Below are 22,143 nucleotides of genomic sequence, written 5' to 3'. Positions count from 1 at the left end.
TTTTTTAATAGCATGCTCAGAACTTTGCCGCAGGTTTCAGCATCTCTAAGTTTATCCTTCATGCTTCTGCTGGTGACATCACCAGGGGAGCCGGGTTTGTCACGGCTCAGCTGTGGCCCAGTTTTCCCCCTTCCTTGGCCTTCTTTTCTCCTGCTCCTGCTCTCTAGAGCCTGCATGACATGAAGTTCTGTCTGTCAGTCCTGGCCTTCAGGCTCAGCCTGCCTCAGAAACTTTCTTTTCCATGCCTCTCCCTCCACCTGCACAGAGCGTGAACACAAAGCCTACCACACTTTTCCCTCGACATTTGTTTGCTTAATTATTTACCGTGCTGCCCTTATGGGTCATGGGAGCTGGTTATTGCTGTTTTCTTCCAGGATCAATTTTTCTTATGTGGACCATGGGAATAAAACACCTAGGAAGTGTTTGTTGAGTGAGTGAAAGAGTAAATGAATGATGAAGAAATGAAAAAGAAATCTGGGAGACTCGGGCAGGAAAAAATTTTTTGACAAAAGAATGTTGAGACTGCCAGTCCTAAGGAGTGTAAGGAAGGCCCTGTATCCTGCTCTCTTGACTCCATCAATATCTCCTGCTGGCGGCCCTTGTGCTGTGAAGTCACCCACGGACCATCTGGCTGGGGATCCCATACTCCTCCGTTGCTGCAGGAGATTGCGTAAGCTGGATGGCAGCCTCCAGATGTTAGCAGTTTCTGCTCATTCTTTCCCTCCCTTTTCAACAACAACAATAATAATTAAAACAAACACAGGCCTCGTCCCCCTCTCGCACCCCTAAAATTGCAAACAGGTGGGCTCAGATGCCCTTGCTTTTCCCATCCCAGCCCCTGCCTCTCCAGCCAGGCCTGACCTGACCTGAGCTGCCCAGCTGTCTCAGCTGCTGGTGGCTTGGGCCTCAGAATCCTAAGAGGAGAAAAATGGCTGCATCATGAGAAGCCCCTATCCCCTGGTCCCCACCCCTGAAGCCTTGGCCTCCAACTTAAATGGATGTGTTTTGGAAGACGAGGTGGCTTAAGAGATTAGTAATGAGATCCCAGGTCTTTCAGAGCTGGGTCAGGAGTTCAGAGGCGGGCCTGGGTGTTGAGTGAATGGCATAATTAGGGAGCCCGGGAGCAGGTCTGTGGAGGGCCCCTGTGGAATGAGCCCAGCCAGGCCTTTCATGGCAGCGGTTGTCAGCAGCACAAAAGCCGACCTCCACATCCGACACTAATCACTCTCTCTTGTTAGAGGATTTACTAGCTGGAGGAGCCCAGGACCCTGCCCATTGCCTCCTAAACACCAATATCTAGACAGTGACTCAGCCCAGTGCCTGACTCTACCGTCTGTGAAATGGGGAGTTAACGGCCCCCATGGGTGGGCTTGGGAGAACTCACATTTCAAATGACAGTGAATAGTATGATGGTCACCAACTCCCATTATGGCTATTCCTTCACCTTCACAGTGACAGACATGTGTTGTTATCACCGCTGTTGGTCACTGCCTTCGTTATGATCATCACATTCACGGTGAGTATGTCCTTGTTTATAGAATGGACTGGGGACAGACCTGCAGGCAGCGGTTAAGCCTAGGCTTCACCATGCCCTCCTGACAGCAATAGCCTGGGCATGCTGTTTGTCACCTTGGAACTCAGCGCAAGAGTGCCAGGGACTTCACAGGAAGGTGAAGGCGGACTGAACACTGACGTTATGCCACCTTGCAGATCCTCTCTTAGGCCTCTGACCTAAGCTTCTCTCTGGAAAGGAAGTTGAAGTCCCCGATATCTGTCCACCAGATTCTGAACTGCGATCTGGAAAAGTAAGCCAGTCTCCAAGAATTCATTGTATGAGTCTGAACGATTCATGCTCTAAGAAATGGAGCTTTCCCACATGTGAAAGTGTCAATGAGGCTCAGTAATCACTGTACCCCTGACCAATTTAAGGCCCGATATTCCCCTCATGATCATTTGGTCAAGCCAGTAATTTGTGCCTGAGATCTCAGAATTTCAGACTTAAGGAAAGCAAAGAGCTCTAAAGAATATCAGACCATTAAGGAGTGTGAACAGCCTAACGAGTTAGGGACTGGTGTGTGTGTGTGTGTGTGTGTGTGTGTGTGTGTGTGTGTGTGTGTGTGTGTGAGCGTGTGTGTGTGTGTGTGTGTGTGTGTGTGTGTGTGTGTGTGTGTGTGTGTGTGTGTGTGTGTGAGTGTGTCAGGGAGAGGGACAATCAGACATTAATCAGCCTCAAGGCTGTGGAGGGCGTCCAATACCAGGTTATCTTATCTGTAAGTGTCTCGTGGGTGGCGGTCCTAACATCTGTTGCTATTTCTAGTACTCTGGGAGGCAAAAAGAGACATCTCTCCCTGCACACAGGAAATGCTTCTTTGCTTGGTTATCTGCCCAAGCCGAATAATAAATCCTCAATTTGAAAGGAAAGAAAGCAGCCCCTCCTCTCCCCTCTATCTCTTTAAGGCGGGCATCAAAGGGGAAAGCTGTGCTGGAGGCCTGGGGAAAGTGATAATTGTTTCTAATGGCCGGGAAAAGAAAGCCAGTCTCCCTGTTCTTTCTTTTCCCATTGCTATTAAATGTGTAAAAGGGAGGTGGAGGAGAGGATTAGAGGGGTGTGTGTGTGTGTGTGTGTGTGTGTATACATGTGTGCTATGTATCTGTTAACCCTTAGTTGTTCTTAAAATGTTTTCTGTTCATGGCTCAGTTTGGAACAAGGGGCATAGGAGGGAACCAGAGATGTATACAGGAATGGAGAGAAGTGTTGAGTTAGGAGAAATCTACAGCACTCGGTAGCAGTAGGAGAGGCCCTGGACTTGAATTTGAAACATTTGAATTGCATTTGTTCATGATGCACAGTAATTGAGATAAGGCTTATAAAGTGTCAATGGTCGTAGCTTATTCTTGAATTCTGCCAATCCTTGCTCATTGCCCATTTCGGGCCTGTGATGATTCCAGCAGGCAGAACTTCATTCTTGTCCTCGATGAACTGATTGGTCAAGTTCAAAGATTGCAAATAGGGTTGATGTGCTAGGCATATTCTGACCAATGTAAGTAATTCCCCCTGTAGTGCTTCTCGTGTTCTTTGTGATGGATTTAGACGCCGATTGAGAGGGAAAGGATCTGAGGTTTAATTGACAATAACTGTCCTGGACAAAAAGAGTAGCATTGATGTAATAGGTTTATCTCTAACGGGGCCAGTTAGCCCAAGGGCTCTTTTTACAGTCTCAATTTCAAATCTAGGAAAATAAGAGTACTGCTAATATATATCTCATAGCAGGTTTTCTTTTAATGAATTAAGAAAAAAACAGGATTTAAGCAGGTTCTAGACAATCTCATGTATACCCATGGTCATTGTCATCATCATGTTTTTTTGCATGTCAAGCTCTGGCTGGCATTGGGGTAGAGGATTTTCAATGCAATGCCTTGCAGCTCATTCTGCACTCTGAGGTTTCAGTGCCTTCCTGGTACCATGTACTTATTGCTCACCCCTGCACACTGGTCTTGGTCTATGCAAACCTGAGTTTCTAGATCAAATTCATCCCCAATGAACCACATATACAGCCTTGGAAAAGTCACAAAAGTTCAAAATGGGCAACAGTGGCTGAATCTTGCCCAGAGACCTGAATCTGATGCAGTTGATAGGAGAGATAAAACATTTATAGACACTGTCCTTGAATCTCATGCACAAGAGATAGACAGACAGGAACCTACATGTGACGGTATTATAAAAAGGGACTTGATTAAATGCGAGAGGTGGGATCATGGCATGTGGGAAGGAAAAATAGACTTTGCAACAGCCCAGCTTGGTTTGTGTCTTAAGTCTCTGGGGAGTGATCAAACTCTGCCTAACTCATAAAGTCCTAATTTCTCAAGGCAAGGCAAAAGTGCTTATTTCTCAGGGGTATCAAGACACTGAAATGAGACTAGACATGGGTAACACCTTGTTCAGATTCACTGACTTCAAGATTCAGTCCCCTCCCCTATGTCACTCTGTATTCAGTCTTCCAGGACCTTCTGTAACCACACTTTAATGGGCTGACTCCATCCTATCATGCAGTTTCTGGGACCCTGAAATCTTGGTGGTTACTATCAAGGAACCAGTATCTACCTCTTGCTATCTTGAAGTTCTTGGGGAACTAACTTGCATTAGAACTGCAGGACTGAAGTTAAAAGATGTTCTAGGGAATACTGGGAAATACTGCTTGATTGTGTGTGTTTGAGTGCATGAACGTGCATGCCTATGGGTGCGTTTGTATGTGTTTGCACATGAACTTTGATGTGTTGCTATTGTTCCTGTGCATACCCACAACTCCCTCCCTGCTCCTTTCCCATTTTTCTGTGGGACTTATTCACTGGTCCTTCTGGATGGAAAGAGGAAATTGGAGAGGATGGGCAAGAGGATTGGGGGCACCTCCTCCTTTCCCTGATTGGCAAATGGCATGCAAATCTGCAAAATTGAAATTCAATAGGAACCTGATGGCATATCTTTGTGTGGGAAAATACCAGAACCCCTGCTCTCCTGTTCTCCCTCTGTCTCCCTGTCTTTGTGTACTTTGTGTGTGGGTGGAAGATAAACTGGATTTTAAAAAAACCCTTTGAAAGCAAGACATCGTTAACTCCTCTAATTGAAAGCAGCCTTTTGCAAAGGTTGGAGATTTGGAGGCAGGCACTGCAGGTAGCGGCTGGTAATGCATCAGGTGGACAAAAGTCCCCCAAATCTGGATCCACGGATGGGCACTCCCAATCTAGAGGCCATGGAGATGACTGTTCTTCATCAAGCCACACACTTCCCTCCACACTGGCTTTATTTCCCACCATATCCAATGTGATGGCTGGAATCTGGATTTCTAAAGACTCTCCCAGCTCAGACGTCCAAACATCTCCAGTCTGCATGTGAAGAACATTCCTATCTTTCTAGCACAACTGCAGGCGGAAAAACATAATAAACAGAAAACGTGTTTGTCTTCCAGTTGTCATTGCTAGGCGGGATAGGTAGGAATTTATTAACTTCATGGTACCATGAGTCATGTGACATGTGTGACTCAGAAGTCACAGAGGTCCAGGGACTGTTCATCCAAGACCCAGTGGGGTGTGTTTGTTATAGATTGCATTTCATAGGCAGCTTCTCTTCCACAGCAATCCTTGGAAGAGGCTGAAACCAAGATCTGACAGAATGTCAGAACTGAAAATCCGGGTGGAGACAAGTTCATCTTATTCTGTCTTTCTATAAGTGGGAAAGATGAGGATCAGAGGAAAAGGAAGCAACTGGGTCATTTCATGGAGGCAGCTAGCTCCCTTTCCTGCGACCCAGGGCTATGTCTGTTGTATTGCTCTGCTCTTGGGCAGAGCTGCACTGGCTTTTATTTCACTAGCCCCAGGAGAAAGTGGCAAGGAGAAACTCAAAGTTCATTCTCCACATGGCTGGGATATAAGATCCGTGTGGCATAAATACTCCAATACTTCAGAGAGCTTGCAGAAAATGGAATCATGAGAAAAATTGGTTTGGGTGCAAAAAAATTTTGAAATCAGTGCATCTGAGAAGTCTTTAGATTTTGTGGAAATGTATGTTATTAAAAAGCTGTGCATTTTTTTTCTATTTTTGGAGCAAAAGTAACATCATTTTTGTGAACTTTCTTAACTTCTCTTATATATCCATTTTCTTGCTGGTTCCTCATAATAGCTCTAAGAGATATATTGGCAGGTTGTTTTCAAGTTAAAATATGTAGCGTGCTGAGATTGTACCTGGACTTGAATCTTGATTCTACTACAAACTAGTTATGTCACTTTAGAGAAGTAATAGAGCCTCATTTTATTACCTATAAAATGAATATGATAAAGTACCTTTCTCACAGTTTTTATGAGGATTGCATTATTTAATATGTACAGGAACTTTAAAACAGCACCCACTATGTGATAGGAACTCGATATATGTTCCTGGTGCTGCCATTATCTTATTCACTGAACAAGTAGCTTTACTTTTGTGCCAGGAAATTTACAAATAATACATGCTTCTCACCTTGGAAATCTTCAGCGCTTAAAGGGAGTAGGACTGGACTCTAAACAACTGTGATCTAACTTGACAAGCATTCTAATTAAAGTATATGTAAAGAACTACATGGACGCAAAAGAGAGTGCAATTAATTGTGCTTGGGGAGTAAGCAAAAGCTTTCAGAAAAGGAGTGATATTTGAGAGTGGCTTTGAAGTATGTGTAGTATTTCATAAAATCTGTAGTTCAGGGGTGGGGTGTGTCTGGGCATAAGCATGGCACAGGAGAGTCAGAACATAAGGGAGATACCGTTTCCCAGCCAGAAGAAAGAGCCGCTGTGTACAGGCCATGCCTGTCTTCTAAGTGGGGAGAAAGAGCAGCTGCCAATGATGTTGATGGAAATGACTGAAACCAGTTGTCAATGGCCTACTTAAGCTGGGAAACCTTTTCATCCTGAGGGCCAAGGGCAGCTGTAGAAGAGTTGATCAATAGTGGAGTGATGCAATTTGGAGCAGAATCACTGAGAGGAGACCTGATACAGGAGCTTGGGGAACTCCTCTGTCATTGTACAATCCCTGTAGGTGAATATAAGAACCAAGGCAGGGAGCAGCCCAGATCAGACCATGCTGGGCCATGTTACAGCACTCACCAGCAAATGCCAAGGTGAGGCAGGCCATGCCAGACTGGGCCACAGCACCCACTAGTACACATGAGACCCTAGGAGAGGGGTGTGAGATTGGCAGGGAGGCAGCACAAACTCCCCTGTAGGTCACTGCTTCCACCTGTGAGTGTGAGAACTAGGACTGGGGACATATCAGGCTGAGCAGGACTGTAATAGCTTTTGACATGCATGTAAATTGGGTTGGGAGAGAGCCAAGCTGGGCTATCCAACTGTAACCACTGGTGTATGCACAAACTAGAGTAAGAGCAGGCTAGTTGGACTTTGCTGCAGCATCAGCTGGCAAAATGCTGTGACTGTCAAGTTAGACTGCAGAACCACCTGAAGAGTGCAAAAGATGAACTGGAAGGTGGCCCAGTAGGGAAACTGTGGGCACCTCTCTGATGGGCTGCAACTCCCACTGGTAAGCATGAAAACCAGGGTTAGGGGAAGGCCTGGCTAGACAGGTGGTAGAAACCACCAGCATGAGTGTGGGCTGGATAGTGGGGTCAGTTGGGATGATCTACACCTCAGCACCCACTGATGTATACAAGAGCTGAATGGATATGGGATAGACTAGACCAGTCTACTGAAAGTACGAAAACTAGGGCTGGAGTCAGGCCTGGTGGGAGTTATTTGGCATTGCTCTGACTAAGCTGCAGCTTCTTCTGGTGAAAGTGAGGGCAAGTGTGTAGTGGACTGGACTAGGCTGAGCCAGGCTGGACCACAGCATCTGTTGGCTTGCAGAAGAGATGGGGGTGAAGACAGAACTGACCCAGTAATTGTGACTACCACTGTGTGCTTTGGCTGATGAGGGTGATGGACTGAGTCAGACACTGTACTGGCAAACACACACAAGCCCAGTCAGGGATCATCTCATATGAGGTTTCTTTGGGCATACGCCAACTGAACCACTGTACTCAGAACTCCAACCATGGGGACAATTGCAGGATCTGTGGACTGGCCATAGAGTGCATGTGTTGGAACATGGCCTCCTCAAAGGCTAGGATGAAGCAATGGATAGCATGCTCAGTTGCACATGGAAGACAGGGCAGTCCATTGGGGCTTGCAGAGGACATCTGGTACCATAACAAAGAAATGAGGGCAGAACAAATTGATCAATTACCCCAGCCAAATATTGACAGCAAATATCTGGAAGAATGGAGATTCTGAGGTGTACGTTGTCAGCCAATGGACATTGGAATGATTCCCTGATGCTTGGATTAGTGAGATGGACAGCATTTTAGAACTATTGAAACCACTCAAGTAGAGCCCATGCAGTATGCTACACATCAGGGACCCTGGGATGATATCAGGTGGCCATTCTCTATCCCTGGGTACTGAGGCAGTTGGAAGGCTGGGTGCAGCAGTTCCTCTTATCTTCCCCCTTCCCTCAGATACAGGAGGAAGAAAGGGAACATTTGGAACATTTGGAAACAGTGGTCTCACCCACTTTCCCCTAATCCTCGATCCTTCTCACCATGATCAACTATGTAAACATCATCAAAAATAAAAATGAAAAAAAGAATATGTAAACAAAATGATCAGCAAAGTTAAGAAAAAAACAAAATTTTGGAGCAAAAAATGGTTGTAGAAGTAATCATCAGTGCCCTGTCTCCAGCTCAAGAGCCAAGGTTTTGATCAACCCATGTATCATTCACCTTGTTCTGTGACCAAATACATACATCATGGCATGCCAGGGAGCACAGTCCAGTCTCTGATTGGCATATGTAACTGCCTATGTGATCCTCAAAGAATTCTTCAAAGTCTCATCAGAAAAAAACTCCACTCTTATAGAGTAAGATTGTGATAATTAAGTAAGATTGTGCCTCTGAAGCAAATATTCTTACTGCAAGTATCCTTAAGCTTCTGGATCTGCAGAATTGATTCAGTACAGTGATTGGATTTCACAGAGAGGGAAACTGAGGATCAGAAAAACTTCTGTTATGACACAGCTGGCACAAACTCAGCTTTTCTATTTTAAGGAAACACAGGTGACTAAGGTGATGGAAACTCTAGGAGAGTCTGAAAAAAACCCCACAAAGCTAAGGGAAGAAAGGTAGTCACCTGTTAATTAGTTCCTGCAGGTGCAAAGATGAGGGTGAGTGGTAGTAAACTGCCAAACTCCCAAAGAGGGCCTTGGGCTGGGCTTCCTGGAGAAGACACGGCTATTTGTTTTGTTACTTTTGTCATGATGGCTTGAGGAAGAATGAGAAAATTCACCTTAAGTGAATTCTAAGAGACGAATAATTTTGAACTTTCACAGTAATTTTGCCCCTTCTTGGCTAAGTGTCATGCAGGGAAAAAACCTCCCCTTTCTCGACCATTGAAGAGTGAAAGTCTAACCCTAAAATTAGCAAGCTTATAGTTATAGACAACTAAGAGAAAAGTAAAGTCTAGAGTTGCTCCAGTCTCTCTGGAAATGATGGCTCCATGGTAAATAGGCTATAAGTAGAAGTGTGTTTTCTGTCCATGACATTGTTAGGAAGATGCTGGGTACTCCTCCTTCCGAACACGAGAAGACTTCAGTGAGGATGTTTCCCAGCAGAACCTCCTTTGCTGTTTGCCTAGCAGCAGTATTTTTTTTTATTTTATTTTAATGCAGCAATTTGTTCACTCAATGTCAATATGTCAGTCATTCAAAGTAATACTTATTTTTTTAAATGCGTTGTAGTACGAAGCCAACACGATTCTGTCCTCAATAGCTTTTCAAGCATACCACACAGGATTGTTGACTAGGCATGCTTATCCTACTGAACTAAAACTTGTGCACATGAGTTTGACAATCCCCCAATTGTTCTTTCTCTCAGGCACTGGCTACCACAATTCCATCATTGCTTTTATAAACTTGACAGTTTTAAATACATCACATAAGTGGAATCAGACAATATCTACTCTTCTATGACAACTTTTTAATTAACATAATATCCTGATTCTTTTTTAAAAAGTTTTATTCATTTTTATTGCAAAGTCAGATATACAGAGAGGAGGAAAGACAGAGAGGAAGATCATCCATTCATTGATTCACTCCCCAAGTGGCCACAACAGCCAAAGCTGAGCCAATCTGAGGCCAGGAACCCAGAGCCAATTCCGGGTCTCCCACACGGGTGCAGGGTCCCAAGGCTTTGTGCTATCCTCAACTGCTTTCCCAGGCCACAAGCAGGGAGCTGGATGGGAAGCGGGGCTGCCAGGATTAGAACTGGAGCCCATATGGGATCCCAGAACGTGAAAGGCAAGGACTTTAGCCCCCAAGCTATCATGCTGGGCCCAATATCCTAATCCTTAATGCAGAATTTTTTTTTTCCTTTAAGAGCTCGATAATATTTTATTATGTGCATATGCCACATTTTTTTTCTCTATTCATGTGTCCATGCACATACACATTCTTTCCAGGTCTTGGTTATTGTGAATCCTGATACAGTGAGCATAGAATTGGCCTGGACTCAGCTCAGAGGATGTTCCCATTTGTCTCCCAGGGAATCTGAAACCTGCCCTGTTTTGCGAATGCCCTTGATGTACTGCACAAGGCAGTGTGTGATATAAAAAGAAATAGGTCTGGTCATATCAGTGTGACAGAGGGGGTAAAAGCTTATCCTGTTTAGCTCCTTACATACCAAGAACAGGATACCTAGGGAAGACCTCAGCATCATTAGACTACAGTATAAGAGTACGGAGTAACAGGAAGAACAAAATGGCTTCAGATGAGACTTGAGAGATATGCAGTTTGGGAAGGGCTAGAAGAGACAAAAAGAGATTTGAACCAGAGACACCATAGAATTTGAAGAGCGAGAGATGATAAGCAAAGAGAAACTTGTGGTGATAGTGTGAAGTAGAGGGCCTGGTGTGGTAGCCTAGTGTCTAGGGTCCTTGCCTTGTATGCACTGTGATCCCAAATGGGCACCGATTTGTGTCCTGCTGCTCCATTTCCCATCCAGCTCCCTGGCTGTGGCCTGGGAAAGCAGCCAAGGATGGCTCAGAGTCTTGGAACACTACACCCGCCTGGGAGACCTGGAAGAAGCTTGTGGCTCCTGGCTTCAGATCAGCTCAGCTCTGGCCATCGTGACCACTCAGGGAATGAACCAGTGGAAGGAAGATCTTTCGGTCTCTCCTTCTCTCTGTAAATATGCCTTTCCAATAAAAGTAAATAAATATATATAAAAAAAAAGAATACATCAGTGATGAGGTGATCCTCCTACTGTGCTCTCCATCCCCCAAGCAATTCAACACGTATGTGGTGAGAACAGATGTGTGTTGGCGGATAAACACCTGCATCTTCAGTGACCAACCTAATGTTTGGCAATGCTGTTCATTTTCGCACCTTGCTGCTGTCTACTGCCATCGGCCTTCAAGACACAGTGGCTGAATGAACAAAAATTACACAGTATTTATAAAACCAGGAGGTTTTTCCTCCCTCCTCCCCAAACTCCACAGAAACATAGACACTTTTTCAGATCAACTAGGATTGCGGGCAAAGATTCAGCTGGCTTTATTCATTCCTCTCTGATCTGCCTTGACTGTCCCTGGTTAGGATCCCAGCCAGCCAGAAACAAACACAAAGCTAAACAGGAAAACAGAAGAATAAAATAACAACAACGGCATGTTCCTCTAAGCCCTGTCTAGGACTGATAGAGCTGACAGAGATAAGAGGAAATTGTATTTAAGCAATCAAGGGGCTTGGTTCATGTTGGAGACCTCTTTGACCATGATGCTTTAGATGCAGAGATAAGATCTCCAGCCCGGTGTTCAGAGGTGCGCTTCCCCGTGCTCTGCTAGGGGACAGGCAACTAACAACAGTAAGGGAGAGGAATTTTAAAATGATACATGTCGAATTGCTGGCCTGAACTTCAAATTCCATAGATAGTTTATGCAAAGTCTTGCACTGTTGCAAAGTGTAACACAATCCACTGGCAGATCTGCCTAAACCCAGTCCCATTGTTTTTCAGAAAAGTAAACAAACTTGAAAACCTCTTGCAGCCTGTGAAAGTGGCTACGTCTTAGTCTCCTAAGAAGTTGGGGGTTCTTAGAGATTTGAGTAATGGAAACTATCACCTAATTCCTGGACAATGGGCTTGCTGATCCCTGGTGACCTTGATGTCCTTACAAAGCTACCTGTGCTGTTCAGGGAACTAGTATCAAACTGGGAGGACCTGTCTGACTTGTAGTGCAGCAATGAGGGCATCTTTTGCAATACACTTCTCAGTGTAGCTCATGTAGTTAAACTCTGCTTAAGTGAACAGCTACAAGGCAATTTGACATATTAAATACATGAGTGGAGATGCTCTTATTGAAATGGCAGAGCTAACACTAAGCAGAATTTTCTTCAGTTTGACTTTCCCCAACTGACATTTCTGTGGAATCCTAAGAAGCCAAGGAAGTTCCTTAAGAACTGTGTGACCTCATGCAATATTCAATGTGCAATGTCAACTGAAATACAAAGAGAATTAGTTTGTTCATGATCACAAATCACATTTGAATTGATCAAAGACCAGAATTAGTTATCCATGGTGCCAAACCAGCCTACCACTTCAGAGCTTCTTTGGCAACATTTTGAGGTTTTTTTCAAAGTTGGTTATGTAACTTTCATTTCCCTCTGTTGAGGTTTTAAAAATGAATCAATGAAAATGTTTATATGAAGGGTAATTGGGTAAAGGGCATATGGGGGAGCTTTCTGTTATATTTGCAACGTTATTGTAAAGCATCTAACTTTATAAAAAAAACTTTTTAAAATAAAAGCATGAATGTTTGAGATTTTTATCACAATGCAGCTTAACTTATTCATGCCTATTGTTGTTAAGAGAATTGAGATTTGACATTTTCTGAGAGTTCCTAGAAGCCAAATTGCCAGAAGAAATGGTGGAGAGAAGGGCATTTGAGCTTTAGAAAATTTATAAATGGGATAATTGGCATATTAAAAGGAGCCCTAAAGGATGTCAAGAATAAGAAGGATGCTGTCATGGAAGATTCCGATCTGATGCATACAGCTGATCCGAACCCCCTGCCTAGGAACTCATTCTAGGTTGATGGTCTTTCATCTGTTGTAAAAGGTTTTTAAGCCAATATTTTATAGATTTTTCCCCCTTTACTTCATAAATTTGCATAGATAATGTCAGGCAAAGCATCTATGCATATCAGCTGTAGGCGCTGCCTGAAATTGACTTTTCTTTCTGTAAGAAGTATAGCACCCTTCAGATAAGGTTGAAGCAACAGTTGTCCCCAATTCCAAGGACCATTCCTCTTCTTTGATACCCAGAGATAACTACTATGCTGAATTTGATGCATACTTTGAAGCATCTTTGAAAATATAGATATATTTTTTAATTTGAGAGGCAGATTGACAGAAAAAAGAGAGAGAAGGAGAGACAGACAGAAAGACACAGAAAGTTTCTCTACACTTGTTCACCCAGATTCCTGGAACCTGCAAGTAAATCCAGTTCTCCTGTGTGGACGGCAAGGATGCAAGCACTTGTGTGTAACAGGAGGCTGGAGTCACGACGGGCTCAGGCTCTGATGTGCATGAGGGCATTCTAAGCAGGATCCTAACTGCTGTACCTCTGTACTCCATGTTTAACTTATTTTTAAAAATGAGTAGGTATTTATTTGAGAAGCAGAATGACAGAGAGATGAGGGAGAGACAAAGAGATCTTTCATCAGCCAGTTCACTCCCCAGATGATCATGGCAGCCAGGCCTGAACTAGACAGGAGCCAGGAACCAGGAGTTCTATCCTGATCTCCCACATGCATTTTCCACTGTCTTCTCAGGCACATTACCAGGAACCTGGACTGAAACCAGAGAGGCCAGGACTTGAACCAGCACTATGATATGAGATGATGGTGTCATGGGTGGTAACCTAACTTGCACAGGGATGCCCACCTCAGTGTTGCCCACCCCCATTCCATTTTTAATTTGTATGAATAATTGAACAATTATTATTTTTGTACATGTACTTATCCATTTAAACCTTGTTTCCTTTTTTCCCCCACTCTGTTGTGTTTCTGTATATGTTATATTTCTGTCTTAGTGCCTAAAATTTTATCAGTAGATGTTCTGTTTTGAGTGGCTAAAGTTTGTACTGAACCAAGGATTCAATATTCTTGTGTCATCCATGTGTATAAGTCTAGTTCATTCCTGGATTTTTTGTATATAGAAATTCATCATGTGAACACCTGACGTTTTCTGTATCCTTCCCCCACCAAATGAGCATATAAACTATTTTTGATCTTTAACTACACACACATATGTACACACACAAAACACAGAGACACACACATTTTCTTTTGCAGGAATGGACTCTTCACTTTCTTTTGCCTTGGTTGGCTTCATGTGTTTGTTTAGTCTGGTTGAGAATTTACCATCTCACATTTTTTTTTTTCCAGAGCTTGCAAACTCCCTAGAGTTTTCTAGATGAATGCTCCCTTGCAGATGAGTAGCTTGCAACTTGGAGATGTGAAATGACAGGCCTAAACTCACAGGGACGTTTTGAGAGGGGAGCCACCTTAGAAGAGAGAAGGCAGTAATCTTGAGGCAATGTCTGCCAGCTGTCTCACCAACCTCAGGAATGTTCCAGTCGTTCCTATCCCTTCCATCAGTTCACAATTACGAGGAAACTTCAAAACATTTGCTGAAAAGGGAGTGAAATGATTATTTTGATGCAAAAGATGTTTGAAATCCCTGCATGTGTTTTTTTTTTTTCCTTTTTTATGACCTATTTGTTCAATTTGAAAATTACGGAAAGAGAGACAGGCGGGGAGGTGGAGAGATGAGACGGGATGTCATGTGAATGGGGTTTTTTCAGTCTGGTGATAGCAGAGCAGGTGTTTACGCACTCACTGGCTTTTTTGGCATTAGTATTGTTCTTAAATGGTCTGCTGACATTCAGGACTCTATGAACCAAAGCCTCAGAACTTCCTTCCCTGTTACTTTCCTCTAATCATAGCAAGCACTTTTTCACGGTTGGAGCATTCTGAGCCTTTCTCCTGTCTGCAGTGCCTGTCCTGCTCTCTGTCCCACTCTTGCAGAGGCAGCCCATGTGTCCACTCCTCCAGAGAGTGTCCCAGTGGAAATGTCTCTGTCACTTCTAACACCAAAGTGTCTGCTCTTTGCTTAACATTGAAGCTTATCTCTTCCACACTGGGCTATAAACCCTGGAATAATTTTTTTTTTCCTATTTATCCCCATTGCCTCTGGATGCATCAAGAACAAACCTCAGGAGTGGATAGTAAAGTCTGTCAAACAAAACTTTGTTGAACTGAGATTCTCTAACCTATTCCTCCTTCCTTTTTTTCTTCCTTTTTGCAGGTGTGTCGAACCAAGGTGATAGATCTCAGCGAAGGCATTTCTCAGCATGCCTGGTATCCTTGTACCATCAGCTACCCATACTCCCAGCTGGCTCAGACTACTTTCTGGCTCCGGGTAAGCCTAAGATTTGGGGGTCTTAGAATTTGTGTCAGTGACCTCCAAGAAGCACCAATTCTCATGGGCCTTCCTCAAGACAGTCTGTGTATCCATTCCGGTCCTTAGTTTGTAAGCGCAGGGAAGAACACACTCAGCAGTGAAATGATTCCTGAAATGAAATCCTTTAATAGCTCTTGCAAGGTCCCCACTCAGCTATTGCTTCCAGAATCTCCTGTTCACTATTCAATGTCTCCTAAGATTATCTTCTCTCCTTGAAGTCTTTAATCATCCTCATAGAGAGAAGTGACTGTTCTTTCCGTCCTACCTCTGTGTGTTATTGTTCACCTGTTGAATGACACTTGTCGCCTGGCAGTTGTCACCTGACACTTAGCTGTGTGTATGCCCACATTTCTGACTAAGGACTAAGGATCGGTTCCTTTTGGTTTATGTCTCACTGACACGCTCTCAGTGCCTGGTACAGAGGCTGCCAGGGACAAGTGACAGGTAACACAGCCCTTTTCATGGTTTCCTTGTTTGCCAGGCCCTGTGCTAGACACTTCATTCCCATTCTCGTCTTAGAGTCTTACTATGTGGCTGTTATTTTACTAGCCACCATTTAGAAAACAGGATCCTTGGACCCAAAGAGGCCCAGCCATCCGCACCATTGTCATGCGGGTGGGTAGGTACAGAGCCAAGACTGGGGCAGATGTCTAACTTCGGAACCCGTGCTCATTCCTGTTAAGTGTTCGCACCTCCCCCTTGCTATCCAGGGCCCACTCCTACACAGCTCATATGCAGAAATTGGTGATTCTCCTAGAAGCCCCCATCATGCGGCTGCTCCTCCCCAACATGAATGAACTATCCTCCTATGTCTTCTCCTTTTCAGGCGTATTTCTCTCAGCCAATGGTTGCTGCAGCTGTCATTGTCCACCTGGTGACCGATGGAACATACTATGGGGATCAAAAGCAGGAGACCATCAGTGTGCAGCTGCTTGATACCAAAGATCAGAGCCATGACCTAGGCAAGTTCTCTTGGGCCTAGCTTGCTCTTGGCACCTGCATCTATATCTACTGCGTGGGTAGTGGTGAGAATCAGCTTGGAGTGAGCTGTTTACTCCCCTTTGATGCTTTCTGCTTCTCTGTTTGAGATTCTGATAATCCAGGCATGAGATCTGATAAATACAGGGACAAAGGGTCATTGGGGAAACTTCCCTTCAGTAGCCTTCCTTTTCTTAGAAATCTTTAACTTTAGGCACCCCTTATGATAGTCCGAAGGATTAAGCAAGAGCCATTCAGCCATTCTCCATGTGTATACCTCTCTGAGACCCAAGCAGAGGTGCTGAGAGAGGCTCTTCCGGCATGCTGAGTCTCAGTAGCTCAGGTTTCTACTCACTGAGCCTTAATAAACAGCCAGGAATTTCCAAAGATGCCCACAATTCCAGACTTTGCTTCCAACACAAACTCCAGAGAAGATGCTATAGGAGTAAGAATAATACTTTTTTTAAAAAGTTCTCTCTGTTTTAGCACTAGAATGGAGGATAGAGGTCCAGACCTACCTACTGAGATGCATTCATGTGTAGGAGGTCTGTCCAGCTAGAGCTGGATATCCTTGCTCAGTGTCTGGAGTTCAGGACCAGCACAGGACCTGGATTTCGGAACTGTGCCTGCTCTACTGCAGAGTGCTGAATTCAAAGGCCACTACACAACAAGTGCATGAAGGGTCACTTCAGGGTCAGCAAAAAGTGCAGAGAGCAAGCAGGGTATTTTATTTTGTTTCTGTGTTTATTTATTTAGCTTGTTTTAAAGGCAAAGGGGAACGTATTAATAAGCTAAAGAAAGAAAACCCCTCTGGATTTGTCTGAATTCCTGGAAAGTTTCCCTAAGTGAGGAGCAAATATTTTCATAGTTGTCCTGGCTCTGAGGAGTGGTTTTTCAACAGCATGAATGAGGAAAATACTAGCTCCATGGAGAGTGCTGGGATCCTGCCACCAATGCTCCAGGCTTCCACACTTGCCTGTCTCCCAGCATTCCAGCATCGGCAGTGGAATCCTCATGGCTCTGAGAGCAAGCAGAATGGGAAGGGGAACTGCTGGGCTCACAGCTTCATGTTTCTGTCAGGAGAACGCTCCCAACAGGACAAACCTGCCAGGACATGGTTAGGTTTTTAAATGTAAAGACAAATGCTGGGGACTTGTAATAATGTCCCATCAGTGGGAAGTGGCTAACCAGGTTCACCAAACACCAAAACCAGCATCTTTCTTACCAACCCCATCAGCCCCCATCACTTCCTTTCCTTTCCCTTCCCTTCCTTCCTGAAGCCTGGGGATCTATTGTCAGTATCAGACATTGCTGATAATTCTTGAGTGGAGTAAACATGGATTCTGCCTGGATTTGGATTGGCAGAGGTACTTGGCCTCTGGAAATCCACCTCCTGCCCACATGCCAGCTCCATCTCTGTCCGGGGAATTTGAGGCCATCATCTCTAGGTCTGGAGATGATGGATAACAGCCCCTGCGGAGAGGCTGCTGTGAGCCATGTCCGTCAGCTTTGCAACTGTCCAGGCTGGCAGTATGAACACTAGCAGCTCAGACCATGAAGCCCTAAAGCAACGTGGGAGGGAGCCAAGGGCCAGGAATGCCTGTCTGAGGGGTGGCCAACTGGGGGAGGGAGAGAGGCGGTGGGCACTAGGTAAAGGGAAAGCTTAGGGGGCAGGGAGACAGGGGGATTGGAAAGATTTGGAACCAAGGAAAAAAGGCAGACAAAGAAACTTTCAATCAAACTCAAAATCCCCACCGGCTGCCCAATGGTGCTTTTGTGCAGTGACATGAAAGAGTTTGGGGGCTTCGGGAAGAGCCCGTTGGGGAGGGCGTGACTGGCCTTGAGGAATGAGCCTGGCCCCTCGGCCCTTCTGTCTCCCCTGACAGGCCTCCATGTCCTGAGCTGCAGGAACAATCCCCTGATTATCCCTGTGGTCCATGACCTCAGCCAGCCCTTCTACCACAGCCAGGCGGTGCGTGTGAGTTTCAGTTCACCCCTTGTCGCCATCTCGGGGGTGGCCCTCCGCTCCTTCGACAACTTTGACCCCGTCACCCTGAGCAGCTGCCAGAGAGGGGAAACCTACAGCCCTGCCGAGCAGAGGTAAGGAACCCTGGGCCTGCTTGTCCCGGGTCATTTATTGCCAAATGGAGATGGTGTGATGTGAAGCTGGGAGTCATGCATGCTGTTGTGAAACGTGTGTGTTTGCTCTGCTCTGTCCTGTACTGGCTGGCACTGCCTTTAAACTTGAGAGGCTCCACATCTTTGATTTCCTCAGTTATTCAGGGAAAGAAGGGTGGGAGATGGAAAGAGAAGCTTCACACTGCCTTGCACCTCTGGAGTTGACAGTAACGTTCATGGTCATCCTTAAGACATTGTCTTCTGGGACTCAATACCCTCTTCCAAACAGAGAGGGGCAATGGATGAGTTTTTACTTAGCCCTATAAAAGTTGAATGTTCTGCTTTATTGGTAATAGAGGCAGACAACATAACCTAGCTGCACTGGGGCGGGGGGTGGAATGGGGTTGGTATTTTCTTTGTCACAGTTCACTATGAATTTCAGCGAGTGAAACTTCTTTATCTCTCTGAAGTCCAGTTGCTGAGATTCTGCTAGTGGTCTAGGAGCTTCACTCCATCAATGCTTTTGACCTTGATTTGTTATTGCACCTTAAGTAGAGCCAGGAGGAGCTTTGGTAATATACTTGGATTTGGACCTCCGTATTATACTCCTTCTAATGTGTGTCTTTGTTTTATAATTTTTAATTGCTATTATTTTTCATGAAATGGTTTTGTAAGTACGGGAATTTCCCCCTCCGCCTTCATCCCTCCCTTTCCATTCTCCCCCACCACCCCTCGCCACACACCACTTTTCCCATATTATTACAATAGTATTGACCTTCAGCAATGGTCATAAGTCCAACATTCTGCTATTTAAGTGTATCATGCAATTGTAGGTAAAGTAATGATTGAAAAAATATAACACTTTCATCAAGCATTCTCCTTTTATTTGAAAGTAAAGATTCATGCTACAATGCATCTTCACTCCCTAGGATGCTAGCCACCATTATCTAGTTCATCTATGGAAAAAAATATATATATAACAGATATACATGTTTACCTATATATCTATTTATTTTATAGTTTGTCAATGTTGCCTTATATCCGAAAGAACATGTGACATTTTTCTTTTGAGATTGACTTATTTCACTGAACATAATGATCTCCATCTGGGACCATTTTTGTTGCAAATGGTAGAATTTCATTCTTTTTAATGGCTGAGTAGTATTCCATGTTGTCAAAAGAGGAGTGGGTAAAGAGACTGTGGTACCTTTGATGTGTGCCCTTGAATGCATCTTTTCACATTTCTGATCCTGTTTTGCTTGTTTTGGAGCCAGTAAATAATAGAAGCTATTGCACAGGATGACTGTGGGAGTTGAGAATCTCAGCGTAGTTGAAAGTGCTCTTGGCACTCTCTGAAGACAATGTATGAGTTAAACAAATGGCCATGTTCTGAAGACAGTGATGGTTCCTTGTGCAGAATGCTGTGTAAAACTCTTTAATCAGAGATACAAGAAGCTTCTGACGTGACCTTGGATATATAATTCGTCTACACTCTCGTGTTGCCATCCGAGCCTTAGGGCCCAGGTTGGAGAAGAAGTGCCCCAGAGTGGCACAGCCTCTCCAAACATGGTTAATGCAATCCAGAAGCAGAAGGAAAGAATTGTCCTTTGGGTAGGCTCCTACAGAGTGATGGCCTCTGAAAGGCGGTTCGCTCTGTCTTGTACACCTGGGGGCTGTGAGGAGAAGGGGGCGTGCAGGGAGACACCAGCCTTTCCCACGCTTCTTCTACCACAGAGGACACAAAAGGTGGTTGCAAAATCCACATTGTTTTGCACCCACTGTCTCTAGCTTCTGTTGTGCAAAGTCTGTCGCAATCATTCCAAGGCAAGAACTCCTTAAATATCACTCATTGTCATATTTCACTCTAAGAGGGCTTTTTATCCCCAGCTCACCAAACTCTATAAAAAATAAGTTAATTCTCAGAACCCAGGAAAACAATGCTGATGGAAATTGCAAATCCATCAGACCTTACCCCCAATGTTTTCTCATCCTTCACCAGCCATCCGGACCATTCACAAGTGTACTGAAGTCAGCACTGACTTCTTTGAATTCTTAATTAAGAGTTCCTTTGGCCTAAGAAGACATTGCAAAGTGTTTACTCAGTGAATGAATTGACATGCACTTGCTGACGTTTTCTCTGTCTCTGACTCATTTGACTGTGGACCAGTCGTTCGCCATCCCTGAGCCTCAGTTTCCCAATCGGTAAAATGATGAAGGTGGATGACATGCTTGATTTTTTTCCGGTTCTATTCAGTTTTCTGATTCCCAAGAACTGGGAGGTGGAGATGGGCAGAGGAGCAGACAAACATTTGTTGAACCCTTATTAGAAGCATCGTTTTGTTTTGGTATCACTTCTGTTCTGGAAAGTATGACTCAGAGAAGCAGGGTTAGTGAGAACATCAAAGCAATAAACGGCAAAATCCCACTTTGTCTTCCCCTGAAAGCCATTCTCTGTTCATTGGGCCAGGCACTCTTAGGACACAAAAGGAAGTTGCAAGACTTACCATGTGTGAGCCTTAACTCAGGGAAACAGTGAAGGCACAGGGCTGCCTGGCTTGGCTATGAGCTTGGACCACGTTCCAATGGGCCACATCCCAGGAGACAGGGCCGCTGGGCTGTAGGATCTCCTCCTGAATGCCCCCAAGGGGGAAAGGCCAGCAGCTGTTCATGGGGAGTAGAAGAGGCATTTCCCAAAACAAGCCAGACTCTGAAAACTGTGCAAACACGTTAACACAAACAGATGAGACAGGAAAAATAAGCAACAACTGTAAAAAGCCATGGGATATTTTTCTTCATTCTTGAAATTACCAAGGTCAACAGCACCATTTTTTATAGCACGAATTTCAGCTGGTGGCAGTAGGAACATCCAGATTGACACTCAGCTGACTGCCAAGTCCTGAAAGGTGCTGTTCCCTCCCTCCCTTCCACATCCTTGCCTCTCCTCCCTCCAGCTCTCCCTCTCCTTCTCTACTCCTTCTATTCTCCTTTCTCCTCCCCTCCTGCCTCTATTTCCACCCCCTCCAACCTCCCCTTTTCTCTTCCTCATTTTCCTTCTCTTCTCCTGAGAGCACTGTGATATCCAGGGGGCTGCCAGGGGAGAAGCGTTCCTTTAGCAAAATCAATTCAGGCCGTGTGTTCTGACCTAGATTCAAGGGTCTCCATTCCCTGTGGTATTTGGTATAAATTCAGAGGCCCAAGAAAACAGCTTCAGATTTCAAGTGAGAGGTCCAGTTGTGGAATTCTAGCCAAATCATAGCTCCACATCAAGTGCAGAAAGGAAAAAATAAGAGGGGGAGGTATACCTAAGACACTTCTTCAATAACAAAAATTACAGTTATGATGCTGAGTCTCTCCTGTGCCTAACACACATGCGCAGACAGTACACTCATTGCTCATGCCACATCCTTCCATCCTTGTGTTTCTAAACAAAAATTGAATCATTGATTAGCAAATTCAGACATGTATACAGACAATTAACTTGCTTCTTCCCCTCTTCTTCTCTTCTACCTTTTCTTTTTTTCCTCCCTCCTGCCCTTTGTTCTTGCCTTCTTAGGGGGAGGCATTCTTCTCTCTCCCTCCCTCTCTCCCCTTTATTGTTTTATATTCTCTTTCTTCCTTTATTTCTAACATTCTGGCCTCTTGAGACAGGCTTTTCTATAGCTCTCTTTAGGAAGGATAACTTTGTGGGTGGAAATAAGTTCTTCCTTTGACTGGATTAACTCTTTCTAGGCAGGGATGTTTGCAGGATATGCCTACAAGTTTGTATGGAGCTAAACATTGCTCAGTCTGCCATTGATAAGGCCCCTGGTTTGAAATATCCCTTAGGAGGACCATTTAGGAATTCATGTGTAGGATTTGAAACCCACAGTGAAGCTGCTCATTGCCAAACTCAGTGGACTCACATTGCAGCCTGTAACCTCATCCACTTTATCCAATCCACAGAGGAATCAGTATTT

At 44.5% G+C, this 22,143-nt stretch overlaps 1 protein-coding gene across 1 annotated transcript in view; it reads left to right on the top strand.

Annotated features, from left to right (window-relative positions):
* Nucleotides 1-22,143, top strand: part of PAPPA (pappalysin 1) — a 234,249-nt gene that overhangs the window by 158,153 nt on the left and 53,953 nt on the right. The window contains exons 11-13 of the mRNA XM_041004621.1: nt 14,936-15,049; nt 15,918-16,053; nt 17,956-18,169. Coding sequence (XP_040860555.1) covers nt 14,936-15,049; nt 15,918-16,053; nt 17,956-18,169 — 464 coding nt within the window. The remainder of the gene's footprint in view (nt 1-14,935; nt 15,050-15,917; nt 16,054-17,955; nt 18,170-22,143) is intronic.

This window comes from Ochotona curzoniae, unplaced genomic scaffold (genome assembly GCF_017591425.1).
Source record: "Ochotona curzoniae isolate NIBS_2020 unplaced genomic scaffold, NIBS_Ocur_1.0 scaffold_3208, whole genome shotgun sequence".
Lineage (NCBI taxonomy): Eukaryota > Metazoa > Chordata > Mammalia > Lagomorpha > Ochotonidae > Ochotona > Ochotona curzoniae.
This window is presented reverse-complemented; position numbering and strand designations above follow the sequence as displayed.